Source organism: Crinia signifera, chromosome 8, assembly GCF_055691185.1.
Source record: "Crinia signifera chromosome 8, ASM5569118v1, whole genome shotgun sequence".
Lineage (NCBI taxonomy): Eukaryota > Metazoa > Chordata > Amphibia > Anura > Myobatrachidae > Crinia > Crinia signifera.
The window spans coordinates 50,300,487-50,315,464 of NC_139224.1; the positions used below are offsets into that span (position 1 = coordinate 50,300,487).

Here is a 14,978-nt window from a genome sequence, read left to right on the forward strand (position 1 = left end):
CTCCTGAGACCCTATACACATGCTCCCAGATAAAATCCCCCATCAGTGGGTAGGTGAACGTGTTGAACTGTAGCAGTAATTAATAACAATCATTGGGGCGACCCGAGCACATTATGGTCCATATGAAGTATGAGGAAGTTCCTGGTACAGCAATCACTATTGTTATAAATGGGGTAAGCCATGATTTAGGTAGGGGCATGTTTGCTCCAAGCCCAAATCATAGTGCCCAGGCCCTTCAGAACAGAGGTGACCTATTACTGCCTGTAGCGGCAGATCGATGCGGGGATGGGGGTGGTGCAGGTTGAGCAGCAGCACATGCGGGAGGAGGACCCACCTGTCCGCTAGGAGGCTGGAGCCGGATCACATAACACAGCACACACAGAAGCAGTGCAGGCTACAGCGGAGGCTCTGTCCTATTGCCGATAATAAGATATATATACCCCGGCCGTCGCTCACCATGGATCAGAACTTGAAACAAGTCGCCAGGCTGGTCTGTGCGCTGTGCCTGCTGTACATGCCAGGAGGTGGGTATCTGTGCCAGTCTGCATTTCGCTATATGCGCTTTGGTGTCAGGCACCCGGAGTCCTTGGGAGATCAGAGGAACTCACTGAGCAGTTAGTATTGGGGTACATGCTTCCCCTGCTCACCACGTCTTATGGCATAAATAAGGCTGGCAATGCCATGTGTGCATCATTCCGCTGTTATCAGTATGGGCAGATGGGGATTGCTGTGGTATCATATGCACCACTAGTTACACGTGTATGTGCTGATGTGGGGTAAAAAGGTTGCTTTAAAGATACTAAGGGGTAAATTTACTAAGATGGGAGTCTTATTTCACACTGGATGTTGCTATGGGCAACCAAACGAGGCTGAAGTTAGCTTCTTATTCGGCCAGCTTCTTATTCACTTCTTATTCAAGCTCCAGCTTCTTATTCACTTCTTATTCAAAGTCCAGCTTCTTATTCAGGAAAATCAGTCTTGCAAGGGTTAATGAGTATTGGGACACAAATTTGACACCTGATATCATCAGAGGGGTGTCACTTACATGTGACCCAAGTGTATTTTGCCTGGCACAACATTAATTTGGGCATGAAATATGCTGGCAAAATATGCACATGCACAATATTTAATGATTTGAATAAGTAGCTGTAGTTTTACAAGGGTTAACCAGTCTTGGGCCACAAATTTGACACCTGAAAGCAACAGAGGGGTGTCATTTACATATGACCCAAGTGTATTTTGCCTGGCCCAACGCTGCTTTGGGCATGAAATACATGGGCAAAGTGGGCACATGGACCATTTTATCATATCGAAAAGGCTGCAGTTTTGCAAGGGTAAACAAGTCTTGGGCCACAAAATTTACACCTCAAATCAACAGAGGGGTGTCACTTACATATGGCCCAAGTGTATTTTGCCCGGCCCAACGCAGGTTTGGGCATGAAATACATGGGCAAAATGGGCAAATAGACATCATAATGTCTCATTTTGAATCAGTAGCTGTAGTTTTGAAAGGGTTAACGAGTCTTGGGCCACAAATTTGACACTTTAAATCAACATACGGGTGTCACTAGCATATGACCCAAGTGAATTTTGCCTGGCCCAACGCTGGTTTGGCCATCAAAAATGCAGGCAAAGTGGGCACATTCACCATTTTATCATGTATCATTTTGAATAAGTAGCTGTAGTTTTACAAGGGTTAACCAGTCTTGGGCCACAAATTTGACACCTGAAATCAACAGAGGGGTGTCATTTACATATGACCCAAGTGTATTTTGCCCGGCCCAACGCAGGTTTGGGCATGAAATACATGGGCAAAGTGGGCACATGGACCATTTTATCATATTGAAAAGGCTGCAGTTTTGCAATGGTTAAAAAGTCTTGGGCCACAAAATTTACACCGCAAATCAACAGAAGGTTGTCACTTACATATGGCCCAAGTGTATTTGACCTGGCCCAATGCTGATATGGGCATGAAATACACGGGCAAAATAGGCACATGGACATCATAATGTCTCATTTTGAATAAGTAGATGTCGTTTTGCAAGGGTTAACGAGTCTTGGGCCACAAATTTGACACCTGAAATCAAAAGACGGGTGTCACTAGCATATGATCCAAGTGAATTTTGCCTGGCCCAACGCTGGTTTGGCCATCAAAAATGCAGGCAAAGTGGGCACATTCACCATTTTATCATGTATCATTTTGAATAAGTAGCTGTAGTTTTACAAGGGTTAACCAGTCTTGGGCCACAAATTTGACACCTGAAATCAACAGAGGGGTGTCATTTACATATGACCCAAGTGTATTTTTCCCGGCCCAACGCAGGTTTGGGCATGAAATACATGGGCAAAGTGGGCACATGGACCATTTTATCATATTGAAAAGGCTGCAGTTTTGCAATGGTTAAAAAGTCTTGGGCCACAAAATTTACACTGCAAATCAACAGAGGGTTGTCGCTTACATATGGCCCAAGTGTATTTGGCCTGGCCCAACGCTGATATGGGCATGAAATACACGGGCAAAATAGGCACATGGACATCATAATGTCTCATTTTGAATAAGTAGATGTCGTTTTGCAAGGGTTAACGAGTCTTGGGCCACAAATTTGACACCTGAAATCAAAAGACGGGTGTCACTAGCATATGATCCAAGTGAATTTTGCCTGGCCCAACGCTGGTTTGGCCATCAAAAATGCAGGCAAAGTGGGCACATTCACCATTTTATCATGTATCATTTTGAATAAGTAGCTGTAGTTTTACAAGGGTTAACCAGTCTTGGGCCACAAATTTGACACCTGAAATCAACAGAGGGGTGTCATTTACATATGACCCAAGTGTATTTTGCCCGGCCCAACGCAGGTTTGGGCATGAAATACATGGGCAAAGTGGGCACATGGACCATTTTATCATATTGAAAAGGCTGCAGTTTTGCAATGGTTAAAAAGTCTTGGGCCACAAAATTTACACTGCAAATCAACAGAGGGTTGTCGCTTACATATGGCCCAAGTGTATTTGGCCTGGCCCAACGCTGATATGGGCATGAAATACACGGGCAAAATAGGCACATGGACATCATAATGTCTCATTTTGAATAAGTAGATGTCGTTTTGCAAGGGTTAACGAGTCTTGGGCCACAAATTTGACACCTGAAATCAAAAGACGGGTGTCACTAGCATATGATCCAAGTGAATTTTGCCTGGCCCAACGCTGGTTTGGCCATCAAAAATGCAGGCAAAGTGGGCACATTCACCATTTTATCATGTATCATTTTGAATAAGTAGCTGTAGTTTTACAAGGGTTAACCAGTCTTGGGCCACAAATTTGACACCTGAAATCAACAGAGGGGTGTCATTTACATATGACCCAAGTGTATTTTGCCCGGCCCAACGCAGGTTTGGGCATGAAATACATGGGCAAAGTGGGCACATGGACCATTTTATCATATTGAAAAGGCTGCAGTTTTGCAATGGTTAAAAAGTCTTGGGCCACAAAATTTACACCGCAAATCAACAGAAGGTTGTCACTTACATATGGCCCAAGTGTATTTGACCTGGCCCAACGCTGATATGGGCATGAAACACACGGGCAAAATAGGCACATGGACATCATAATGTCTCATTTTGAATAAGTAGATGTCGTTTTGCAAGGGTTAACGAGTCTTGGGCCACAAATTTGACACCTGAAATCAAAAGACGGGTGTCACTAGCATATGATCCAAGTGAATTTTGCCTGGCCCAACGCTGGTTTGGCCATCAAAAATGCAGGCAAAGTGGGCACATTCACCATTTTATCATGTATCATTTTGAATAAGTAGCTGTAGTTTTACAAGGGTTAACCAGTCTTGGGCCACAAATTTGACACCTGAAATCAACAGAGGGGTGTCATTTACATATGACCCAAGTGTATTTTGCCCGGCCCAACGCAGGTTTGGGCATGAAATACATGGGCAAAGTGGGCACATGGACCATTTTATCATATTGAAAAGGCTGCAGTTTTGCAATGGTTAAAAAGTCTTGGGCCACAAAATTTACACTGCAAATCAACAGAGGGTTGTCGCTTACATATGGCCCAAGTGTATTTGGCCTGGCCCAACGCTGATATGGGCATGAAATACACGGGCAAAATAGGCACATGGACATCATAATGTCTCATTTTGAATAAGTAGATGTCGTTTTGCAAGGGTTAACGAGTCTTGGGCCACAAATTTGACACCTGAAATCAAAAGACGGGTGTCACTAGCATATGATCCAAGTGAATTTTGCCTGGCCCAACGCTGGTTTGGCCATCAAAAATGCAGGCAAAGTGGGCACATTCACCATTTTATCATGTATCATTTTGAATAAGTAGCTGTAGTTTTACAAGGGTTAACCAGTCTTGGGCCACAAATTTGACACCTGAAATCAACAGAGGGGTGTCATTTACATATGACCCAAGTGTATTTTGCCCGGCCCAACGCAGGTTTGGGCATGAAATACATGGGCAAAGTGGGCACATGGACCATTTTATCATATTGAAAAGGCTGCAGTTTTGCAATGGTTAAAAAGTCTTGGGCCACAAAATTTACACTGCAAATCAACAGAGGGGTGTCTCTTACAGATGACCCAAGTGTATTTGGCCTGGCCCAACGCTGATATGGGCATGAAATACACGGGCAAAATAGGCACATGGACATCATAAGGTCTCATTTTGAATAAGTACATGTCGTTTTGCAAGGGTTAACGAGTCTTGGGCCACAAATTTGACACCTGAAATCAACAGACGGGTTACACTAGCATATGATCCAAGTGAATTTTGCCTGGCCCAACGCTGGTTTGGCCATCAAAAATGCGGGCAAAGTGGGCACATTCACCATTTTATCATGTATCATTTTGAATAAGTAGCTGTAGTTTTACAAGGGTTACCCAGTCTTGGGCCACAAATTTGACACCTGAAATCAACAGAGGGGTGTCATTTACATATGACCCAAGTTGGGCCGGGCCAAATACACTTGGGTCATATGTAAATGACACCCCTCTGTTGATTTCAGGTGTCAAATTTGTGGCCCAAGACTGGTTAACCCTTGTAAAACTACAGCTACTTATTCAAAATGATACATGATAAAATGGTGAATGTGCCCACTTTGCCCGCATTTTTGATGGCCAAACCAGCGTTGGGCCAGGCAAAATTCACTTGGATCATATGCTAGTGTAACCCGTCTGTTGATTTCAGGTGTCAAATTTGTGGCCCAAGACTCGTTAACCCTTGCAAAACGACATGTACTTATTCAAAATGAGACCTTATGATGTCCATGTGCCTATTTTGCCCGTGTATTTCATGCCCATATCAGCGTTGGGCCAGGCCAAATACACTTGGGTCATCTGTAAGAGACACCCCTCTGTTGATTTGCGGTGTAAATTTTGTGGCCCAAGACTTTTTAACCATTGCAAAACTGCAGCCTTTTCAATATGATAAAATGGTCCATGTGCCCACTTTGCCCATGTATTTCATGCCCAAACCTGCGTTGGGCCGGGCCAAATACACTTGGGTCATATGTAAATGACACCCCTCTGTTGATTTCAGGTGTCAAATTTGTGGCCCAAGACTGGTTAACCCTTGTAAAACTACAGCTACTTATTCAAAATGATACATGATAAAATGGTGAATGTGCCCACTTTGCCCGCATTTTTGATGGCCAAACCAGCGTTGGGCCAGGCAAAATTCACTTGGATCATATGCTAGTGTAACCCGTCTGTTGATTTCAGGTGTCAAATTTGTGGCCCAAGACTCGTTAACCCTTGCAAAACGACATCTACTTATTCAAAATGAGACATTATGATGTCCATGTGCCTATTTTGCCCGTGTATTTCATGCCCATATCAGCGTTGGGCCAGGCCAAATACACTTGGGCCATATGTAAGCGACAACCCTCTGTTGATTTGCAGTGTAAATTTTGTGGCCCAAGACTTTTTAACCATTGCAAAACTGCAGCCTTTTCAATATGATAAAATGGTCCATGTGCCCACTTTGCCCATGTATTTCATGCCCAAACCTGCGTTGGGCCGGGCCAAATACACTTGGGTCATATGTAAATGACACCCCTCTGTTGATTTCAGGTGTCAAATTTGTGGCCCAAGACTGGTTAACCCTTGTAAAACTACAGCTACTTATTCAAAATGATACATGATAAAATGGTGAATGTGCCAACTTTGCCCGCATTTTTGATGGCCAAACCAGCGTTGGGCCAGGCAAAATACACTTGGACCATATGCTAGTGTCACCCTTCTGTCGACGTCAGGTGTCAAATTTGTGGCCCAAGACTTGTTAACCCTTGCAAAACTACAGCTACTTATTCAAAATGAGACATTATCATGTCTATGTGCCCATTTTGCCCGTGTATTTCATGCCCAAATCAGCATTGGGCCAGGCCAAATACACTTGGATCATCTGTAAGAGACACCCCTTTGTTGATTTCAGGTGTAAATTTTGTGGCCCAAGACTTATTAACCCTTGCAAAACCGTAGTTAATTCAATATGATAAAATGGTCCATGTGCCCATTTTGCCCATGTATTTCATGCCCAAACCTGCGTTGGGCCGGGCAAAATACACTTGGGTCATATGTAAATGACACCCCTCTGTTGATTTCAGGTGTCAAATTTGTGGCCCAAGACTGGTTAACCCTTGTAAAACTACAGCTACTTATTCAAAATGATACATGATAAAATGGTGAATGTGCTTACTTTGCCCGCATTTTTGATGGCCAAACCAGCGTTGGGCCAGGCAAAATTCACTTGGATCATATGCTAGTGTAACCCGTCTGTTGATTTCAGGTGTCAAATTTGTGGCCCAAGACTCGTTAACCCTTGCAAAACGACATCTACTTATTCAAAATGAGACATTTTGATGTCCATGTGCCTATTTTGCCCGTGTATTTCATGCCCATATCAGCGTTGGGCCAGGCCAAATACACTTGGGCCATATGTAAGCGACAACCCTCTGTTGATTTGAGGTGTAAATTTTGTGGCCCAAGACTTTTTAACCATTGCAAAACTGCAGCCTTTTCAATATGATAAAATGGTCCATGTGCCCACTTTGCCCATGTATTTCATGCCCAAACCTGCGTTGGGCCGGGCAAAATACACTTGGGTCATATGTAAATGACACCCCTCTGTTGATTTCAGGTGTCAAATTTGTGGCCCAAGACTGGGTAACCCTTGTAAAACTACAGCTACTTATTCAAAATGATACATGATAAAATGGTGAATGTGCTTACTTTGCCCGCATTTTTGATGGCCAAACCAGCGTTGGGCCAGGCAAAATTCACTTGGATCATATGCTAGTGTAACCCGTCTGTTGATTTCAGGTGTCAAATTTGTGGCCCAAGACTCGTTAACCCTTGCAAAACGACATCTACTTATTCAAAATGAGACATTTTGATGTCCATGTGCCTATTTTGCCCGTGTATTTCATGCCCATATCAGCGTTGGGCCAGGCCAAATACACTTGGGCCATATGTAAGCGACAACCCTCTGTTGATTTGAGGTGTAAATTTTGTGGCCCAAGACTTTTTAACCATTGCAAAACTGCAGCCTTTTCAATATGATAAAATGGTCCATGTGCCCACTTTGCCCATGTATTTCATGCCCAAACCTGCGTTGGGCCGGGCAAAATACACTTGGGTCATATGTAAATGACACCCCTCTGTTGATTTCAGGTGTCAAATTTGTGGCCCAAGACTGGGTAACCCTTGTAAAACTACAGCTACTTATTCAAAATGATACATGATAAAATGGTGAATGTGCCAACTTTGCCCGCATTTTTGATGGCCAAACCAGCGTTGGGCCAGGCAAAATACACTTGGACCATATGCTAGTGTCACCCTTCTGTCGACGTCAGGTGTCAAATTTGTGGCCCAAGACTTGTTAACCCTTGCAAAACTACAGCTACTTATTCAAAATGAGACATTATCATGTCTATGTGCCCATTTTGCCCGTGTATTTCATGCCCAAATCAGCATTGGGCCAGGCCAAATACACTTGGATCATCTGTAAGAGACACCCCTTTGTTGATTTCAGGTGTAAATTTTGTGGCCCAAGACTTGTTAACCCTTGCAACACCGTAGTTAATTCAAAATGATAAAATGGTCCATGTACCCACTTTGCCCATGTATTTCATGCCCAAACCAGCGTTGGGCCAGGCAAAATACACTTGAGTCACATGGAAATGACACCCCTCTGTTGATTCCAGGTGTCAAATTTGTGGCCCAAGACGAGTTAACCCTTGTAAAACTACAGCTACTTATTCAAAATGATACAGGATAAAATGGTTAATGTGCCAACTTTGCCCACATTTTTCATGGCCAAACCAGCGTTGGGCCAGGCAAAATACACTTGGACCATATGCTAGTGTCACCCTTCTGTTGACTTCTGGTGTCAAATTTGTGGCCCAAGACTTGTTAACCCTTGCAAAACTACAGCTACTTATTCAAAATGAGACATTATCATATATATGTGCCCATTTTGCCCGTGTATTTTATGCCCAAATCAGCGTTGGGCCAGGCCAAATACACTTGGGTCATCTGTAAGAGACACCCCTCTGTTGATTTGAGGTGTAAATTTTGTGGCCCAAGACTTTTTAACCATTGCAAAACTGCAGCCTTTTCGATATGATAAAATGGTCCATGTGCCCACTTTGCCCATGTATTTCATGCCCAAACCAGCGTTGGGCCAGGCAAAATATACTTGGACCATATGCTAGTGACACCCGTCTTTTGATTTCAGGTGTCAAATTTGTGGCCCAAGACTCGTTAACCCTTGCAAAACGACATCTACTTATTCAAAATGAGACATTATGATGTCCATGTGCCTATTTTGCCCGTGTATTTCATGCCCATATCAGCGTTGGGCCAGGCCAAATACACTTGGGCCATATGTAAGCGACACCCCTCTGTTGATTTGCAGTGTAAATTTTGTGGCCCAAGACTTTTTAACCATTGCAAAACTGCAGCCTTTTCAATATGATAAAATGGTCCATGTGCCCACTTTGCCCATGTATTTCATGCCCAAACCTGCGTTGGGCCGGGCCAAATACACTTGGGTCATATGTAAATGACACTCCTCTGTTGATTTCAGGTGTCAAATTTGTGGCCCAAGACTGGTTAACCCTTGTAAAACTACAGCTACTTATTCAAAATGATACATGATAAAATGGTGAATGTGCCAACTTTGCCCGCATTTTTGATGGCCAAACCAGCGTTGGGCCAGGCAAAATACACTTGGACCATATGCTAGTGTCACCCTTCTGTCGACGTCAGGTGTCAAATTTGTGGCCCAAGACTTGTTAACCCTTGCAAAACTACAGCTACTTATTCAAAATGAGACATTATCATGTCTATGTGCCCATTTTGCCCGTGTATTTCATGCCCAAATCAGCATTGGGCCAGGCCAAATACACTTGGATCATCTGTAAGAGACACCCCTTTGTTGATTTCAGGTGTAAATTTTGTGGCCCAAGACTTATTAACCCTTGCAAAACCGTAGTTAATTCAATATGATAAAATGGTCCATGTGCCCATTTTGCCCATGTATTTCATGCCCAAACCTGCGTTGGGCCGGGCAAAATACACTTGGGTCATATGTAAATGACACCCCTCTGTTGATTTCAGGTGTCAAATTTGTGGCCCAAGACTGGTTAACCCTTGTAAAACTACAGCTACTTATTCAAAATGATACATGATAAAATGGTGAATGTGCTTACTTTGCCCGCATTTTTGATGGCCAAACCAGCGTTGGGCCAGGCAAAATTCACTTGGATCATATGCTAGTGTAACCCGTCTGTTGATTTCAGGTGTCAAATTTGTGGCCCAAGACTCGTTAACCCTTGCAAAACGACATCTACTTATTCAAAATGAGACATTTTGATGTCCATGTGCCTATTTTGCCCGTGTATTTCATGCCCATATCAGCGTTGGGCCAGGCCAAATACACTTGGGCCATATGTAAGCGACAACCCTCTGTTGATTTGAGGTGTAAATTTTGTGGCCCAAGACTTTTTAACCATTGCAAAACTGCAGCCTTTTCAATATGATAAAATGGTCCATGTGCCCACTTTGCCCATGTATTTCATGCCCAAACCTGCGTTGGGCCGGGCAAAATACACTTGGGTCATATGTAAATGACACCCCTCTGTTGATTTCAGGTGTCAAATTTGTGGCCCAAGACTGGGTAACCCTTGTAAAACTACAGCTACTTATTCAAAATGATACATGATAAAATGGTGAATGTGCTTACTTTGCCCGCATTTTTGATGGCCAAACCAGCGTTGGGCCAGGCAAAATTCACTTGGATCATATGCTAGTGTAACCCGTCTGTTGATTTCAGGTGTCAAATTTGTGGCCCAAGACTCGTTTACCCTTGCAAAACGACATCTACTTATTCAAAATGAGACATTTTGATGTCCATGTGCCTATTTTGCCCGTGTATTTCATGCCCATATCAGCGTTGGGCCAGGCCAAATACACTTGGGCCATATGTAAGCGACAACCCTCTGTTGATTTGAGGTGTAAATTTTGTGGCCCAAGACTTTTTAACCATTGCAAAACTGCAGCCTTTTCAATATGATAAAATGGTCCATGTGCCCACTTTGCCCATGTATTTCATGCCCAAACCTGCGTTGGGCCGGGCAAAATACACTTGGGTCATATGTTAATGACACCCCTCTGTTGATTTCAGGTGTCAAATTTGTGGCCCAAGACTGGGTAACCCTTGTAAAACTACAGCTACTTATTCAAAATGATACATGATAAAATGGTGAATGTACCCACTTTGCCTGCATTTTTGATGGCCAAACCAGCGTTGGGCCAGGCAAAATTCACTTGGGTCATATGCTAGTGACACCCGTATGTTGATTTAAAGTGTCAAATTTGTGGCCCAAGACTCGTTAACCCTTTCAAAACTACAGCTACTGATTCAAAATGAGACATTATGATGTCTATTTGCCCATTTTGCCCATGTATTTCATGCCCAAACCTGCGTTGGGCCGGGCAAAATACACTTGGGCCATATGTAAGTGACACCCCTCTGTTGATTTGAGGTGTAAATTTTGTGGCCCAAGACTTTTTAACCATTGCAAAACTGCAGCCTTTTCAATATGATAAAATGGTCCATGTGCCCACTTTGCCCATGTATTTCATGCCCAAAGCAGCGTTGGGCCAGGCAAAATACACTTGGGTCATATGTAAATGACACCCCTCTGTTGATTTCAGGTGTCAAATTTGTGGCCCAAGACTGGTTAACCCTTGTAAAACTACAGCTACTTATTCAAATCATTAAATATTGTGCATGTGCATATTTTGCCAGCATATTTCATGCCCAAATTAATGTTGTGCCAGGCAAAATACACTTGGGTCACATGTAAGTGACACCCCTCTGATGATATCAGGTGTCAAATTTGTGTCCCAATACTCATTAACCCTTGCAAGACTGATTTTCCTGAATAAGAAGCTGGACTTTGAATAAGAAGTGAATAAGAAGCTGGAGCTTGAATAAGAAGTGAATAAGAAGCTGGCCGAATAAGAAGCTAACTTCAGCCTCGTGGCAACCAATCAGATTCTGTATATTATCTTTTATAGCGGGCATGTCCAAACTGAGGGGTAGATTTATGAAGCGGCGCTGTGGGGCATATGCGTTATCCCCGCATGCTAAAGCAGGGGATAACGCTTTACTTCATCTATGACACCCGCGATGCGGGTGTGTAACGCTCGGCGCTATGGGGGAGGAGGGGTAACCTATATACTTTAGGGGGAAGTGGGCGCCTGCCTCATACCTTATTTATCAACATCCTTTGTGGCCACGCGCTGCTGCTTTTAGCTCTTGTACATAGCGCCGGATTTTTCTGTCGCTGTGTAGTAGTTTAAACTGAGTTTTTTTTTTTTTGTTCATTAAAATAAATTTATTGGTCCTCTGCCCGGCTGACACATGTTTCTCTCCCTGGCGCCTGCTGGTCCCCGCCGTGCGACAGATGTATCTGCGCATGCGTCGGGTACACATCGCCTGACAAGGTAACCGGCGCATGCGCAGTACTCGGCAGAAGGGGGGGAGCGCACAAACGTTATGGGAGGAAGCGTATCCCCGGCAGGAGGGGATAGCGCACTCCCATAACGTACAGTCGGGCATTAATAGATTAGGGCGATAGACAGGTTCCCTTCACCACGATAAAGTGGTGAAGCGAACCTGCGCCCTTAAGGAACCTGAGGGCAATATTAATAAATCTACCCCTCAGGCCCTCCAGCTGTTGTGAAACTACACATCCCATTCCCTAATTGCAAAACTGGGGCAAGGCATGATGGGACTTGTAGTTTCACAAGAGCTGGAGGGCCATAGTTTGGCCATGCCTGTTTTAGAGGGTGCTAAATTAATAAGTAGATTCTGATTGGTTGCCCATAGCAACTATTATGTTACTTATAAGGAAGATTCCTTGCATCACGCTGTTAAGTAATTGTGAGATTGCCACACGAGTATCATACAGTATTAACCCTTTCACGCCGCACAAATAAATTGTTGCCAGCTCACCCGGGTCACTGTGCGGTGTGAAAGCACAACAGAAAAAACCTGGGTCCAGCAACCTGGCATTACGACCAGGGTTAAAAGAACAGGTTTTTTTACCTGGGTCAGACCAGGGTTTATGGGCAGTGTAATCAGGTAACCCGGGTCGCTCCCAGGATGGACCCATCCAAATCCCGGATGCAACCTGGCATAGTAATGGCCATCAGTGTAGTCACCATCGATGATGATTCTGCAACAAGCTATCGATTAATTCAAACTATGTGATGGACAACCATATATAGTTTTAGCTATCAATGGTCATCCATTCTCTTTGACTGGCACATAGGCCAATCAGAATGTGGGGCGGGGCTATGCTCCGTGTCCAGGCACCTTGGGGGGAAAAAAAAAGAATCATTGTTTCTGCTGTGCTATCGATGTAGGGAAACCATCTGGTTCTCCCACATTGATGGCAAAAGTATTCGACATCGACCATAAATTGTCAATGATTTTGAATCATCGATGGCCATCCCTATGGTGTGAGTGAGCGTGTGGTGTAAATGAGCATGGGCCTGATTCAGACCTGTTAGCAAGGCTGCACATTTTGCAGATGGACAAATCATGTTGCACTGGAAGTGCAGCAGATGTAACATGTGCAGAGAGAATTAAGGGGCATACACATGGCGCGATACGGTGTTTGTTTCTAAGCGATCTGACTGGAAAGTAAGCACAGATCGCTCCGTGTGTATGCTGCCGAGTTTACCCCGTGTGTGTGCCCCGTATGTATGCTCCCGAGTGTGCCCCGTGTGTATGCCCTCGCTGTGTGAACACTGGTCCTGGCCGATTAATATCCAGCCTGCTGGATATTAACCGCCAGACAATAGAGATGCGCTGGGCCACGCAATGCTCTCGCCCCTACACACGTAGCAATGTTGGCGCATTTTCTAAGCAATCTAGTGAGAACACTTTGAAAATGCCCCTAAATTGCTATGTGTGTAGGCCCCATTAGCGTCGTTATCTAAGCAGGAGAAAAAACTGGGAGATTTTGGCTAACCCTCTAGGAGATTTTGACTGGTCGATATCACCCCAGGGCAGGGGCAGATTAATAGACAGGCAGTAGAGGCAGATGCCGCTGAGTACTGGCGCCGATGCGGGGAACAGTTAAAGCTAATACACCGCTCACCAGAGTAGGTGAGCGGGCTGTCTGCGAGGCGGGGGACTGGATGTGTCTGGATACCTAAAACGTTGTTGAGTTGAGCAGCGTGTCAGCTCTTCCAGCCACATCCAGTCCCCCACTGCGCTGACAGTCCGCTCATCTCTTATGCTGAGAGTGGCTGTCAGTTGTTACAGCCATATCACATCCCGTCTCCCGTTCTCAGCAGCAGAATGGACTTACACGGCGGGGGGGGGGGGGGGGGTGGCGGTGGCGGCAGAAGGATGCACAGAGCCACAGGCACGGTGACAGTGAACCTGCTCTCAAAACAAAAGGCAGGACGCGTGGCTTTAGTGATTGGCAGGGCGTGCACTTGCAGTGATTGGCTGCCGGGCGGCCACTGTGCAATGATTGGGTCCCGGCAGCTGCAGTGATTGGCTTACAGCGGCTCATGGCAGCTCACAGGCGTAGCTCAGTGCGTCCTCGGGGACCCCTTCAGTTTGAAAAACGGAGTCCCCGGTGACCGTTTTAGGGTAAAATATGCGCTATAGCGCGTATTTGCGAACCCTGAATGTGTAATGGGAATTACAGCATGTAATGGGTGTGTGAGGTGTAGTAGGCATTAGTTGCGCGATGTCCTTTATTTTTAGTGTGTATTTGGTGGTGTGGGCTGAGAGTTTTTTTTTTTTTTACTGCAATGAGTGCCAATAGGTGGTGATAAACACCCCCCTCTGACAGTGCAGTGCCCCACTTTTTATATTGCGAAGACCCCCACCCAGCTACTTGATGCCACCCGACTGGAAACATTTCCTGGGGAGAACACTGCCATGGTGTAAGGAGTGTTATTGTCTGACTCATGACACAATATTTCTGGCCTGCACCAACCATGAATCATTGCTTTGTGGCCTGAAGTTCGTTCTTGGTCATTAGACCATAGAATCTTTGTCCTATTGGTATGTGGATCTATAAACTCCCTTCGGCACCAGTCAGTAACTCTGAAAATAATACAGTATATATAATCGGGAAACAGATTACTCAGGCACTGGTTAAAATAATTACAAGACCATGAGCATCATAGATCTGTTCCGAGTGATGGCTGCTTTATGCATATAAAACAGAACAGGGGTAGTTATATATCCAATCATATACAATACACGTACTGGGCTTTTAGGTAAAAATTAGATAACATTACACGCTTTTAAGTGAAAACTAGATAACTTTATGGGTGAAATTTAATAGGATGAGAGATTCAGAAAGTGAGAGATTTGGCAAGAAATCTCCAGTTTTTTTAAAGCGGCAATCATTTACACTG

At 44.4% G+C, this 14,978-nt stretch overlaps 1 protein-coding gene across 2 annotated transcripts in view; it reads left to right on the forward strand.

The window, feature by feature from the left end:
- The first annotated feature begins 323 nt into the window (after positions 1-323).
- LOC146026022 (uncharacterized) overlaps positions 324-14,978 on the forward strand; it is a 33,614-nt gene continuing 18,959 nt past the window's right edge. The window contains exon 1 of one of the 2 annotated variants that reach the window (XM_083156335.1): positions 324-524. In XM_083156335.1, the coding sequence (XP_083012461.1) occupies positions 458-524 (67 nt within the window). In that variant the 5' untranslated portion in view covers positions 324-457. The remainder of the gene's footprint in view (positions 525-14,978) is intronic. The other variant, XM_083156336.1, reaches the window with a different exon arrangement.